The sequence below is a fragment of the Diabrotica undecimpunctata genome, chromosome 3 (assembly GCF_040954645.1).
Source record: "Diabrotica undecimpunctata isolate CICGRU chromosome 3, icDiaUnde3, whole genome shotgun sequence".
NCBI classification, from domain to species: domain Eukaryota; kingdom Metazoa; phylum Arthropoda; class Insecta; order Coleoptera; family Chrysomelidae; genus Diabrotica; species Diabrotica undecimpunctata.
This window is the reverse complement of record NC_092805.1, coordinates 39,094,989-39,110,020: the sequence shown is the minus strand read 5'-3', so window position 1 is coordinate 39,110,020 and position 15,032 is coordinate 39,094,989. Positions and strand designations below refer to the sequence as shown.

Sequence of the window (15,032 nt, the reverse complement as noted above, 5' to 3'; positions counted from 1 at the left end):
CCCATCACATTTTGGGTAGTATATATTTAAAAAATATATTTTAGTTGTTATAATTTAACATAGCTATTTATTATATGGCGCAGAAAATTAAATATTGATTGTCGGTAATTCGCAAAGTTCTATTTTATTTACTATTTAGTTTGTTTACTATTAATATTGACTATGAGCACGTGGGCTTGGTTGTATAGTAATTTCGAGCAACTTTTAGTCTGTCCAAAAGTAACTAACTTCGCAAAAAAATAATTACTAAATTTGTAATATTTAATAATTACAAAATTAAATCTGGAATTCTATATTTGAGAATCTTTGTGCTGTTAATTATTGCCACTTCGTCTCCGTTTTCAGTTTTAGACGCATCTGTATAGTATACTGTGTAATCGGAATGGGAGTTAATTAGATCTCTGAAGAGTTGTATGATAAGATTAGGATTGGTGCTATTTTTTTGGAATTATAATAGACTGCAATTGACAGTTGGAATTTTTATTATCCAAGGTGAAGATAAAGATATATTTTTGAATTTTTCTTGAAATTTCAATTCATATAAGGGTGGAAATTCCTTCCAGTTAAGTAGGTTCATTACATGATAAATTCTACGGGAATATGGAAGATTGAACTTTGATACAGCCTTAGATAGCCATATATGTCTAAAATGTTTTTTATTGAAATTATTTTATTTACAGTTATGATAGAAGTGCAACTAGGGGTTAATAGCTGCCTACAAAGCTCTAGCCTGGGTTCACCTATTTCAGCTTGTATGCTATTTATCGGAGTTGTTCTCTACATTCCAAGTATAATCCTTAGGAAGGTGTTATGTAACGTATCCAAAGGTTTAAACCTTGTAGTGCTGGCAGATGTATATGCAACACATCCGTAATTAATTTTGGAACGAATTAAGGATATGTATAACATGAGTAGGTAGTGTTTTACCATAGGCACCCCAACTTTTGTGAGTTAGGTACTTTAAAAAGTTAACGCCATTTTGACATGAAAGAACTAACTGCTGGATATGACTTTTCCAATTTAACTGTTGATCAAATATCATTCCTAGAAATTTTATTTCGTATATATATTTAGGGATTCTACAGTATTCACTGCCTTCCCTCGCTCAACCGTTTCCATCTCTCTCTGTTGTTCCATTCTCCATCGTTTAGTCCTCTCTTACTCATGGCGTCGTCTACTTCGTTCCTCCAGGATTTTCGGGGTCGCCCTCTTTTCCTCCTTCCTATGGGGCTTCATTCGGTTATTCTCTTTATCCATCTGCTGTCGCTAGTTCTTCTTACATGTCCATACCACTTTAGTCTTTTTTGTTCTCTATATGTTAGTATGTCTGTTTCTATTGATGTTCTTTGCTTTATTTCGTCATTACTTCTTCTATCCATTCTTGTTACTCTGCAGCATCTTCGCAGGCATTCCATCTCTGTTGCTACTATCTTACTGCTATTTTCTTGTTTATGATCCAATTTTCAGCCCCATATGTCATAATACTTCGCACTAATGTGTTATAAATCTGCGTTTTTGTCTTCATATTTAGGTGTCTATCCCACCATACTGAGTTAAGTTGTCGGATTGCTGTTCTTGTTTGTTATAATCTTTGTGTAATTTCTTCCTCTGTTGTTGCCTTTTTCGTGATTATAAACCCCAGGTATTTGAATTTATCCTTTCCTTTGATTGTTACGTTGTCATCAATCTGTAGATCTTCTATGTCTTCTTCACTTGTAGATAGGTACTCTGTTTTCGCGAGGTTAATATCTAGGCTAGCCTTGGTATATTCTTCTTGTAGTTTCTTCATCATGTAGCTAAGGTCGTCTTGGTCTTGTGCAATCACTACTTGATCGTCTGCAAAACTTAACGTATATAGGTATTCGTTCCGTACCGGTACTCCCATGCCTTCGCATTTTCTTTTCCATGTAGTCAAGGCTTTCTCTAAGTATATTTTGAATAGGGTTGGAGATGTGGAACAGCCCTGCAGGAGCCCTTTTGTTGTGGTGAAGTCTCCTATGATTTTTGTTCCCATTTTAATGGACACTTTATTTTCTTTATACAGAGCTTTTGTAGCTTCTATGAGTTCCGTCCAAATGGCAAGTGTATATCTCTATTTTTTGCTTTTATTTTTTTTATTTCGTTTGTGTAGAAAAGATTTTGGTTTTCAAGCATTAGGTTCGGTTTATCCTCGATATGTCTTTTTGAAAATATTACAACTTTTTTTATTAGAGCAAAACCTGAAACCTTTACTAAGGGACCAATTTACTCGTGTACTTAAGTTTTTTGTAATATTAACGCTATACGATTAACGTTCTTGCCATTGAAGTAAATAATTAGGTCATTATGGTCTTACCTGAACAGGTTTCGGAACAATTTTTATTATATCATTTATTGCTAATAAAAATAGAGTAGAACTGATAATCAATCCTTGTGGAAAAACTCAAGTTATTGATACCATTCACAAGAAAAATTTACAATTAAAACATTTTAACATAAAGAAAAACGTTTTAAAGGCAAACGTTCTTAGATTTTCTTAAGGTAATTTACATGGAAAAATGGTCGATTTTGGGTTTGTCCGTTTCTTTATTACTATTTATTAATCTTTAACTCTCAACCATGTAATAGTTAGGGTAAGGTTTCCTAATTTGGATCACTTTTCAAATATCTATTGTATTACACATGCTAATATATATTTCAAAATTGTATCATAAAAATCATTTAAATATAAACAAAAGTCCAATTTGAGATACCGGCATCTTTAATTGGACCATTAGCGACCTAAATTGGACCGATGGTAAAACCTATATCTAAACATTCGGAATGTATTAAAAAAATATACATTAACAAACATAAACTAATATTTAACGTTTTATAACTGATAAACTTAACTTCAATGTAAAAAATCTGTATTGTTATGTAATATTATGAATATCAATGTTAAGTTTTATAATTTGAACAATAAAATATCTTAGTTCTTAGCGATACATTGATCTTCTTCTTCAGGTTCCTTCTCCTATCGGAGGTTGGAAATCATCAAAGCTATTTTAATTTTATTGGCCGCGCTTCTGAATAATTCCAATGAGCTGCAACCGAACCAATCTCTTAAATTTCTTTGCCAGGATATTTTACGTCGTCCTGGGTTTCTCTTCCCTTGTATCTTCCCTTGCATAATTAACCTAAGTAATACGTACTTCTCGCCCCTCATTATGTGACCCAGATATTGAATCTTTCTAATTTTAACAGTTTTTATGACTTCACATTCTTTCCGTATTCTTTGTAACACCTCTATATTAGTTACTTTTTTAGTCCACGATATTCTGTGGATTCTCCTGTAGCACCACATCTCAAAGAAGTTTAATTTTGATACATTGATACATTTTGCATAAAACCAAATTTTACATTTAAGACATTGGATCATTTCTTCGACTGATTCAGACTCGCATATTTCACAATATCATCTGTCAGATTTAGCTACACCTAATTTTGCTACTTTTTTTTCACAACCAATTTTTGACAAGTTTAAGTAGTTTTAACCGATTTTACTTTAGATGCCTCAGCTCGTGCTTCAAGTTCGTTTTTGTACGGGGAACTAGTCAATTCAACTGCGTCCTGGTGTAAACTTTTGATGATTTTGATTTTTTTATAGGTAACGGCGAAATATCCTGAACTGAAATAGTATTTAGGGAAGTTGACGATGTTCTCTTCGTTCGCTCTGCCAATGGAATATTATCTTCTTCAGAAGAGGATGCTTCCTGTTGGGATTCATGGCTAGAGTTTGATGCACTGTCAAACATCATTGAAGCTGCAGAATCAGTTTCTTTAAAAACATTTTCATCCATAGGCCAAATTCCACTAGCACGAAAAGAAGCGTTCCGTGGATTTCTCACTGTTTCAGCAAGCCCATAAACCTCTCCAATTATCCCGGAAACCTGAAACATTGATACAGTTTGACCCACGTTATTTCTTAACCATTTTTTTAATGCATTGTCCATAAACGTTTTGTAAGGCTCTGAAGAATCCAACATCCAACGGTTGAAGTATGTGTGTGGTGTGACTTGACAACTGCAATAATCTAACTGTATTATCTCCAGCAATTTGTAGAGCTTTTAGGTTTTTACTATGTGTGCTGTGGTCGTCCAACAATAACAAAACAGGGTCCTTAGGGTTTGGCTTAACTATTTCAACGAAATGATCAAGCCATGTCACAAAAAGATCGCTACTGATATATCCAGTATCGCTAATAGTAACAATATTGCTAGGCAGAGCACCTAATGAAAGTTCCTTTTGTGAACATTTTTTCTTAAAAATTATCATGAGCGGTACAGACTGCCCTGCTGCACTAGCGCAACAAACCATATAGTATTTACCCTTCCCTCTCCACTAGAAATGCTCCCAATTTGATGACATTGCAGTTGTTCGGTTGAGCAGCCTGTCTCATCGACGTTGAATACGCGTGTGGCGGTAAATTTTTCCTCTTCACAAATTCATGTGAAGACCTAAAAGTTCATAGAATTTTTCAACTCGTGCTTTGCTAAATCTTGCAATCTTTGCTATTGATGTTTTCTCCGGCTGCCGTAACGATATTTCTTTATGTCTTGACATAAAGCCATAATGGCTTCTTCCATGTCTTGCCTGCTATATGTTTATCTGTGTCGAAATTGTGTTTCAAATTGTTTCTTGTTGTCAATTCAAATGCCAGTTTGCGGACGTCTTGTATGCTGATCCCGAACATTAGCTCTTCGAAAATCAAAATATGCGTAGCCAATTCTGCTTCAACTTCTTTAATAAATACAGTAAACTTGCCCATTTTTTTAATTGCATTATTTGCCCGTTTGTTTCTCTCTTCGAGTTGTCTTGTTAGAGTAGCTTTATGTACTTTAAACAACCTTGCACATTCATTAAGCCCATAAGAACCATTACGAAAAGCGGAAATAGCACTGCTTAAATCTTCTTTGCTCCACTTACCGTATTTACCACGTGATGGTTTTGTACGGTTGCCTAAATTGGACCGGTCCAATTTACAAGTCAATTGCCGGTCAAATTTAGGAAATCTTGTTCTAAAGCTAAACAATATCAATTTTCACCCACAGCGGGTTTTACCAATTTTGAGGTTAGGTCAGGAAAATATTCATTAAAATATGGCCTCTTTAACGAATCTTGAGAAAGAAAGATATTATAAATGTTGTGATTACTTACTTGAATGGTAAGTAGTAGTATCTTTGTAGCGGAAGTTAAATAATCACGAAAACACTAATATTTTCTCAACCGTTGTTTACAGCTGCACACGTGTTGAAACTCTAACAGCTTTCGGGATGTAGTCCTAGCTGGTATTAACGGATAGTACCACTTATTGTCGGTTCGCTTAAATCTACAGAGGTCCAATTTAGTAGCCGTTCCAATATATGCGACCCTACCCTAATTAGTTAATTAGTTTATCTGGATCAAATCACAAAATTCTCGACAATGGGCAAAATAATAAAAATGTTTTCCCAGCGGCACATGACCCAACTATTCTAAAATTGCAGTTTGAAAAATAAATGTTCTACTTGAAAATAACTGTATTATATAAATCCGATTAACCCTTGTGTTAAGTGTAATGTCAATCGTCAAATGTACGAATACATTTCCCATCTCTAACTGTAGTAGAAATAAATTGTTCGGGGCATTGGGGGATGGATGCGAAAATGGAGGGAAATGGTCTCGCACGTCTCCGACAGACGTAAATATTATGACTGGATTCCTGCAAGGTGCTGAACTTTTTTTGGTGTTTTGTTGCCCTTTTATATCATGTTTGCCATCCGGACTTCTTTCCAGAAGTTTGCTTCCTATTTTTCTTTATACTTTTAGTCCAGGCAATGAAATAAATCATCTGTTTTATTAATTGATGTAAAGTAGTGAGAAATATGGTGATAAAAATGGATAAATAAAAGTTTTTTAAAACTCAACTGTTTTAGTATTAAATGTATTAGAAAATCACATTAAAAAAAGTGATTAAAAATAATTAATATTATTTTACAAGAATATGCCAATACCATTGCAATATCGGTAGATCATGTTAAGATACAGACGAAGTTGTAGAGATGTGGAAGTGTGCGAAGTATTGTGAATAACTATACTAAAGCGATATAAACTGTCAAATGAACGTCGATGAATATTACTATGAACGAAAGCCGATTATAATGTTACAAAACATTAAAGCTACAATAAACGAATTAGCATCATATGGATTAAATACTAAGGTAAGTCTTAAAATATTAGCGACATACTGGCTTGAAAGTTACCCCCTTTTCAATGACAAATACTTGAAAAGGCTAATAGCCCATGACGCTTATCTAGTTTCTTACTTACAAAAATAATATTTTTTGGTCATATCATCCGTGCGGGCAAAGATCAAAGGCAAAAGACAAATAAACTATATAAATTAAAAAAAAAATATAGCAGAAATTATTAATGATATAGAAACAGAAAATAAAAGACACAACTCAAAACTATTCTACCAATACTTAAAACTAGGTAACCGAAAACGGACAGCTAATATAGATATATAAGCAGAAAAATGGCAGAAGTATTTCGAAGAAACATATCAAGAAACGGATAGAGAAGAAGAAAAAGAAACAATAACGAACACAGAACAAGATGATGAAGAAGAAGAATTAACCTATGTAAAAGTCAAACAGAAAATATGCAAACTTAAAAACGGAAAAATAGCGGGAGAAGACGGAATATGTACAGAACTTATAAAATACGGTGGGGAGGCACTATACAGACAGATAAATAATGTCCGAAGAATGGAAGAAGAGAATAATAGTGACAATTCCAAAACGAGGAGACCATAGAATATGCAAAAACTACCGAGAAATTATTTTACTGAATGTAACATATACAGTAATGACTGGTATAATTATAGACAGACTAAAAATATATACAGAACAAAGCATAGGGATTACCAGTACGGTTTTAGAAATGGAAGATCCACGATAGACGCTATACATAGGCTAAAACAAGTGATAGAGAAAGCATACAAGTACATAGGAGAAACACATAATATATACCGTGGAGGTAAACAGTCGTAACTCCAATTTTTGCCGAAATGGAGTTAAGACCACGCTCTTGTTGTCAGGTTTTCATACCATCTGGTGGAAAAGAATCGTATATCCAGAATTATTAGTTGCCTAGATAAGGCGTTTAGAAACAACCGCAACTCCATTAGTCAGTCGAGGTAAACAGTAGTATATCCATAGATACGTGCGTATTACATGATAGTATGCTTTGGAATGCGGTAGTGGTAAATAACCGTAGCTCCAGTTCTACATTAAATGATATTTACTTGAGGGTGTTACCACGTGTAACTGTTATTATTATTTTACTTTATTGCTTCTACTGACGTTAGAATTAACGTGACTTCTAATGAAAACAAACATTTACGTCAATTAATTAGTGCAAGGGTGTCTAAAATTATGAACCTGAATTAAATAAGGATAAAATTGAACCTGGCAAAATGTAAAGATGATGGAGTTCCCAAAGCAGAAACTGCCAAGATGTGGCTTTATAAAAAAAATTTCAATACTGAATTTAACCTGGGATTCAAAACTCAGTTGATACATGCGATGGATGCGATAAATTTAGTCAACAACTCAAACAAGATGATCAAGATGAAGCAACGGCTTCCGTTCGTCAGAAATATGAAGATCATCTTCACGACACTGATATATGAGGAATACTGAAAAGAAGAACGACAAAATAACAGGTAAGTTACCAGTTGATAGAACCAAAGTGATTATGATCGACCTACAAAAAGTCTTCCAACCCCTTACCTGACAAATAATCAAAGCTTTTATTCGTTAAAGCTATGGACACTAAACCTGACAATTTATAATTCCACCACAAACAAGGCTTACTGCATGGTGTGGGACGAATCGAAAGCTGGAAGGGGTGGACATGAAATTGCTTCAGCATTATTGAAGTGGAGTTAAATTGTTCTTGCAAATTCTACGGTAGAACATTTAATTATTTGGTCGGACAATTGTCCCAGTCAAAATCGTAATATAATGATAATGTTCATTTACCTATGGCAACTAAAAATGTGTCCAAATTTGAAAACAATAAACCACAAGTTTTTGTTGAGAGTGCATACCCACATGGAGGCAGACCATGTTCGTGGTTTAATTGAAAGGACGTTAAAAAAACAAGCAACTATGGAAATCGTTACGCCTTGGGACTGGCAGCAGTTAATCCGCTCTTCAGGTGCAACTGTGATTGAAATGGAAGTATCGGATTTCAAAAATTTCGAAATATTGTATGCCAAACCTCACTCATCATATATTGGTAAAACACGGAATAATGAAAAACAAGAGTTCCTTATTTCAACTGTGGTGCACTTTCAAATTCGCGCTGCGTCGTCGTTAACTATTTTTTATAAAACAAACTTTACAAACCAATATTTTATGAGTTTGAATGTATCAAGATCAGTAAGAACTCCAATACCATTCCCTGATCAATTGCCTGCTATGCGTGCAAATTGTAAAGGTATCACAAAAAAAATACGAACATTCATTAAAGCTTTGCCAGTGGATCCCGGTGCAATTACATAATTTCTACCAACAGTTGTCAATTTCAAAGCAGCAAGCAGGTGACAGTGACAACGACAACTAAAGTAAAAATATTTAGGTTTTATATTTTTTCCACTTAACGAGTTTTTTTTTCAAACATTGTGATTTGGTTTTTGCATTTTTAAACACAGAATATAATATTTTTGTCATCACTTACGATTTTTATTTTGCATATTACCTGTTTAAAGACATAGAGGTAAAAAGTCGTAACTCCTAATATCGTACACCAGGTAAATCATTTCTTAACAATACTAATATCTAGTAATATATTTCCATTTACGTAGTGTAATGTACCAATAATGTTGAATTAAATAATATGGACGTACAAAATTTTTTATAGTTTATTAAGTAGTCTCTATGTTTTGCGCTTTCCTGCAAATGTACACATTATGGATATACGACTGTTTACCTCCACTGTACAGATATACTTTTCCTAGACTTTAAACAGGCGTTTGACAAATTAAACAGAAGAAAAATGATTCAAGACTTACAAAGGAGTACTACGCCAAATAAAATTATAAGAATGATAGAAATGACAATGCAAGATTCCCAAGCAATAATAAACACCGGAAGAGAAAGAACAGAAATAGTAAAAATAAAAAATAGAGTAAGACAAGGAGATGCGCTCTCAACGGCGCTAGTTATTCTATCACTGGACAAGATAATAAAAAAGTTGTCAAACGTAGGAAGTATAAATAATATTAAAGTACAAATAATAGGATATGCGAACGATATAACCATAGTAGCAACAGATAAAAAGCCATTAAAGAACACCTTTCAAGAAATGGAAAACGAAACCAAACTGGGAGGACTTGAAATAAATAAAAATAAAATAAAATACATGAACGTAAACAAGAAAAACAAGACACAAATGACAGAACTGGCAATAGATGCACACAGTTTCGAAGAGGTTGAAGCATTCAAATATTTGGGAGTACTAGTTAACAGAAAAAATAAAAGTATAGATATAAAAAGCGTTTATAGATAAAAAATACAGCGTTTTATAGAAATAAAAAAAATGTTTAGAGATAAAAAGATGAGCCGAAACACAAAAATTAAAATCTACAAAACGACCTAGATAGCCAGCCACAGATGAAGATTGATTCAACTTCCAACAGTCCAAGGTTCATAACATTTGGAACTGAGACTAATAAAGATTCTATGAATCAATTTTAATTCTAAAATTGTATTAAACTATTTGATCAGAAACAATTATTTCACATATGTAAATGTAACACATTACAGACAAAATAATCGATAAAATGTAAGTTAAATGAATCTAAGTTAAATAAAGTAAGAAAATATTATTTTATTTTATTTTTATTTGAAATTATTTAATACGAATATATGATAAAACATACACCTTAAGGGACAATTTTAAAGTAAACAACATATTAAGCCTAATTTTGCAATATTAATGCATGATAATCTTTATTAGTCTCAGTTCCAAATGTTATGAACCTTGGACTGTTGGAAGTTGAATTAATCTTTACTTGTGGCTGGCTATCCAGCCACAACGTAGAATATTTTAATATATGATACTATGGATCGACCTCACTTGTTTGTTCATTGTCCCTCTTAACCAATCACTGGCGAAAATGGTGATCTTAACCACCTTTTTCTTTCATTCTTTGGTTTTTACTGACAGGTTTGCCACCCAAATTTATCACATACTTTAAATTTACCGCTCTCTTGCACTAGAGGTTGGTAATTCGCATTGCTGTTCTGTCATATTTTGACCTTACGGCCACTGTCTTTTCTCGTTGTTTGGCGTGGGTTCTACTTGTTGCTTCCATTTAACCGGCAGCAGCTAAGAAGCTAAGAGTTTTAACCTCATTATATTTTTAAATATTACTATATTTCAATCTTAATCAATTTAATAATGTTACCTAAAGTTAAAATTCCGCAGAATGCGAAACGGACCATAAACTACTGACAGCAAAAATGGGCATTAATTGGAAACATTACAAGATCCCCTCTACAAAAGAACCGTTGAACACTATAAGAGAAAAACAATACAATATAGAACTACTCCAAGAACAATCAATAAGAGAACTATACCAACAACGTCTAGATAAAAAATTAATAGAATTCGAAGCCCTTGGAGAAAAAGAACATATAACAAATAAACAGCACTATTATGAAATAAATGAACCAACAAAAAGAATAAAAAGAAGAACCAACTATACAGAAAATAGCTGACTACAAACAACGATGAAAGTTATAAAGAATATAGAGAAAAATACAGAGAAGTGAAAAAACAAATAAGACAACAAAAGAATGAGGAATGGGAAAGAACCTGCTTAAATATTGAAACATACATAGGAGGTACAAGAACTTCGGAGTTATGGAAAGTACTGAGAGAATTGAAACAAAACTCAAAAGAAAAAATTAAATTGGGAAATATATAAGACAAAGAATGGAAGGACTATTACAAGGAACTGTTAACAGAACAAAGACCACAATTTATTGGAAAAGAAAACAGGCGAAGACGAAGCAGATCCCCACAACAAGAAATAGAAATAACAGATAGGAAAATGAGAACGGCCATAAAAACAATCAAAAATTAGAAAGCACCGGGACCTAGAGGCATCTCACCTGAGCTTATAAAATACAGATCAAAAAAATTACACCGGATGATACAATGGATATTTCAGAAAGCCATAAATGGAGAACAGCTCCCAAAGGAATGGACGGAGGATATATGACATCTATATTTAAGAAAGGAGATAGAAAACGATGCAAAACTACAGAGGAATAAGCGTAATATCATCAATAGGAAGATTATATGGGAAGGTACTGCGAGAAAAGATAGAGCAAGCGATAAAAGGTAAAATCGGGGAGGATCAAGGAGACTTCACGGCAGTAAGATCATGCATAGAGCACATATACACACTGGAACAACTGTTGGAAAAGAAAAAAGTAAAAAATAGAGATATACATTTGGCATTTGTGGACCTGAGAAAGGCGTATGACTCTGTACCAAGGTCAGAACTATGGGAGGCAATGTACAAATTAGAAATACAGACGGAACTCATATAAGCTACAAAAGCTCTGTATAAAGAAAATAAAGTGTCCATTAAAATGGGAACAAGAATCATAGGAGACTTCACCACAACAAAAGGGCTCCTGCAGGGTTGTTCCACATCTTCAACCCTATTCAAAATATTTTTAGAGAAAGCCTTGACTACATGGAAAAGAAAATGCGAAGGCATGGGAGTACCGGTACGGAACGAATACCTATATACGTTAAGCTTTGCAGACGATCAAGTAGTGATTGCACAAGACCAAGACGACCTCAGGTACATGATGAAGAAACTACAAGAAGAATATACCAAGGCTGCCCTAGATATTAACCTCGCGAAAACAGAGTACCTATCTACAAGTGAAGAAGACATAGAAGATCTACAGATTGATGACAACGTAACATTCAAAGGAAAGGATAAATTCAAATACTTGGGGTTTATAATCACGAAAAAGGCAACAACAGAGGAAGAAATTACACAAAGATTAGGACAAACAAGAACAGCAATCCGACAACTTAACTCAGTATGGTGGGATAGACACCTAAATATGAAGACAAAAACAACAGTAAGATAGTAGCAACAGAGATGGAATGTCTGCGAAGATGCTGCAGAGTAACAAGAATGGATAGGAGAAGTAATGACGAAATAAAGCAAAGAGCATCAATAGAAACAGACATACTAACATACGTAGAAAAAAAAGACTAAAGTGGTATGTACAATGTACATGTAAGAAGAACTAGTGACAGCAGATGGATAAAGAGAATGGGGCCCCATAGGAGGGAGGAAAAGAGGACGACCCCGAAAATCCTGGAGGAACGAAGTAGACGACGCCATGAGTAAGAAAGGCCTAAACGATGGAGAATGGAACAACAGAGAGAGATGTAAACGGTTGAGCGAGGGAAGGCAGTGAATACTGTAGAATCCCTGAATATATATAATAATATACTATTGAAAGTGCATCTTATGATCTTGTTCGTTCTCTGCAAATTAATGTTTTTTACTTAAACTTTTTTAAATAATTTTTATATAATTTGTAAACTGTATTTAGTTTTAATTAATTGTCTATACAACATAATCTTATAATGTCCATTGTCGTAAGCTTCTTTACATATTTAATATCATTGACTGCTCTATGTCTTTTTGAGGTAACACACTTATAATAACTTTTCTATGAATGTTTGGTTTTTCATATTGTTCTTTTTAGATGAACTGATGATGCTTTCTGATTAGAAAGCGAAACGTCTTCAATAAACAGATGAAGTAGCCACCTTCTTTGTCTTTTCTCTCTCCACCTTTTGACTGAAAAATCCACCACTCTTCGAGTGATCCTTAATTTATATTGGATTGACGGTCGTACTCCTTTTCTCGATCGACAGATCTGTTAAGATATACAGAATAGAAGAATAAATGCTAATTGTTATTAACGACATAAAATTTCTTTGTAATTCGTCATGTATAGCAGTAAATTTTTGATGACATGTATTGCATTTAAATTTGTAATTCTCAGATTTCGGTTTGTATTTTTGATTAGTAACAGTTTTATGAAATTGGTGCATACATTAATAGACTTGGTGGGATCTGTAGAAATTCAGACCATAATGGACATTTTCCATAGGAAGCTATTTTTTTGCTGGAATCCCTTCAGGATGTACCCAATATCGATAATCACGATATGCGCCAGTCGTAAACCCTGTGCTAAATTTTTTATTTAACAAAATCTGAAAACAATTGAAAATTTCCCATTTTTTTGCTCCTATTTTCGTTTATAATTCGGAAAATATTGATCCAAAAAAAAAAATTATAAGAAGTAAAAAGTTTCGCTATTTAATTTAACACAATATTTCGTTAGCTAAAAATTGAAAATTTAATGTTTATTGTTAAAAAATAGCAATAATTGGAAAAAAAGTACAAAAAAATGAAGTTAATCCTTTAAATGTTTTCGACTTTTTAAACTTGACTTACAAGCTCCATATTCCGCCTAAAGAAACTTTTTAATATGTTTAAAACGTGTGCTAAATTTTGTTAAGATCGGTCGGATAGGTTTTTGCATAATAATTTTGCAATCCAGCCTACTGGAAAAAAATCGCAAATTTTCAAATTTATAGTAGGCCCCAAATAAGCCTCATAGATAGTTGCAAATTTTTTTACATATAAAGAAAGGCTTAAACTTTCAAACACTTTTTGTAAAATTTAAATCGGTTTACTAGGAGAGCCTAGAAATTTTTTTTAAAGTTTTAAACATTTTTTAGGCTTATAAACAAATTGAATAACTTTACGAGCTTTAAACATATCAATTTCAAAATTTATGAGGTTGTGATACAACCTCTGCATTTTTTTATCAAGGAAAAAGCAAAATTGTTAAATTGTTTTCAACAAATAATGATATATCGCAAGAAGCAACCATTTTTAATGAAAAAAGTGCCACTAAGGAAGAAATTAAACGCAGCGGATGTAAAATTATATCGGCATTGTATATGGGCCACTCAAATTGCGATTTTACATTGAATAAAATTCGCTACTTGTGCTTTAATAAAGGTTGCAAAAATAAAAATTTTCAATTGTTCATGCTGCCACCAACACAATCTGCAGCTGAGCAACACTCGCTTCGTGTATATTTCCAAGTACAGCAGTGGCTTGGAAATAACCTGAATGCTACTGAGTGGGGGTGGGAACTAACTCAAAATGGTCTTGAGCCAATACAAACTGAGCAGGGAGGGGAGAGTAACCTAAAACGGGACGGTAACCTAAGATGAGACACGTAATTTGCCCGTCTATTCTGTGAGGCTACTGACATCTACCGTCCCGTGCGGAAACCTTCCTTCAGTATGAACAAGTTTTACGAATATCGGCCATCATCGATCTCGCAGTGTCCTGTGAGAAGCCGTTGCTTGTTATCGTGCCATTCGTTAAAATATTCTGGTTTATTCGAGGCGTGTTTTTACTCGGAAAATGTAAGTGCGTTTTATTTCTTTATTTGGCATAACATTAGGTACTTTATACTGTACATATTGCTATGGTTGCATGATTTTATTTTCGACTGCTGATAAGTAGGGTTATGAAATTTTTTTGTATATTCATTATTCCTAAGATGGGACAGAAAGAAGTTTCCTAAGTCGAGACGTCCCATCTTAGGTAACTTATTCTATTTTCTTCTCTTATATTTGGTATGCATTACAATAAAAATAAAACATATTTTTATAAAGTGTTATCGGTTAGTAGGGTTATTTAAAGAGTTACTATGTGAATAGTAAACAGCATTTTTTCTTGTTTCTAGATGCCCAACTTAGAAAAATACAAATATGTTAGAAAAACCAATCGCGGCAAGTGGTCTCAAACAGATATGTCGCAGGCGATTGTCAAGGTCCATAAAGGAGAGCTTTCCATCAGAGACGCGGCAGAACGTTACAATGTGCCA

The 15,032-nt window shown here is 33.5% G+C and overlaps 1 protein-coding gene across 1 annotated transcript; it reads right to left on the bottom strand.

Annotated features, from left to right (window-relative positions):
* Positions 1-3,939: 3,939 nt before the first annotated feature.
* On the bottom strand, positions 3,940-4,338 carry LOC140435752 (uncharacterized). Its single transcript, XM_072524472.1, has one exon. The coding sequence runs from the start codon at positions 4,336-4,338 to the stop codon at positions 3,940-3,942; it is 399 nt and encodes a 132-aa protein (XP_072380573.1).
* Positions 4,339-15,032: the final 10,694 nt, after the last annotated feature.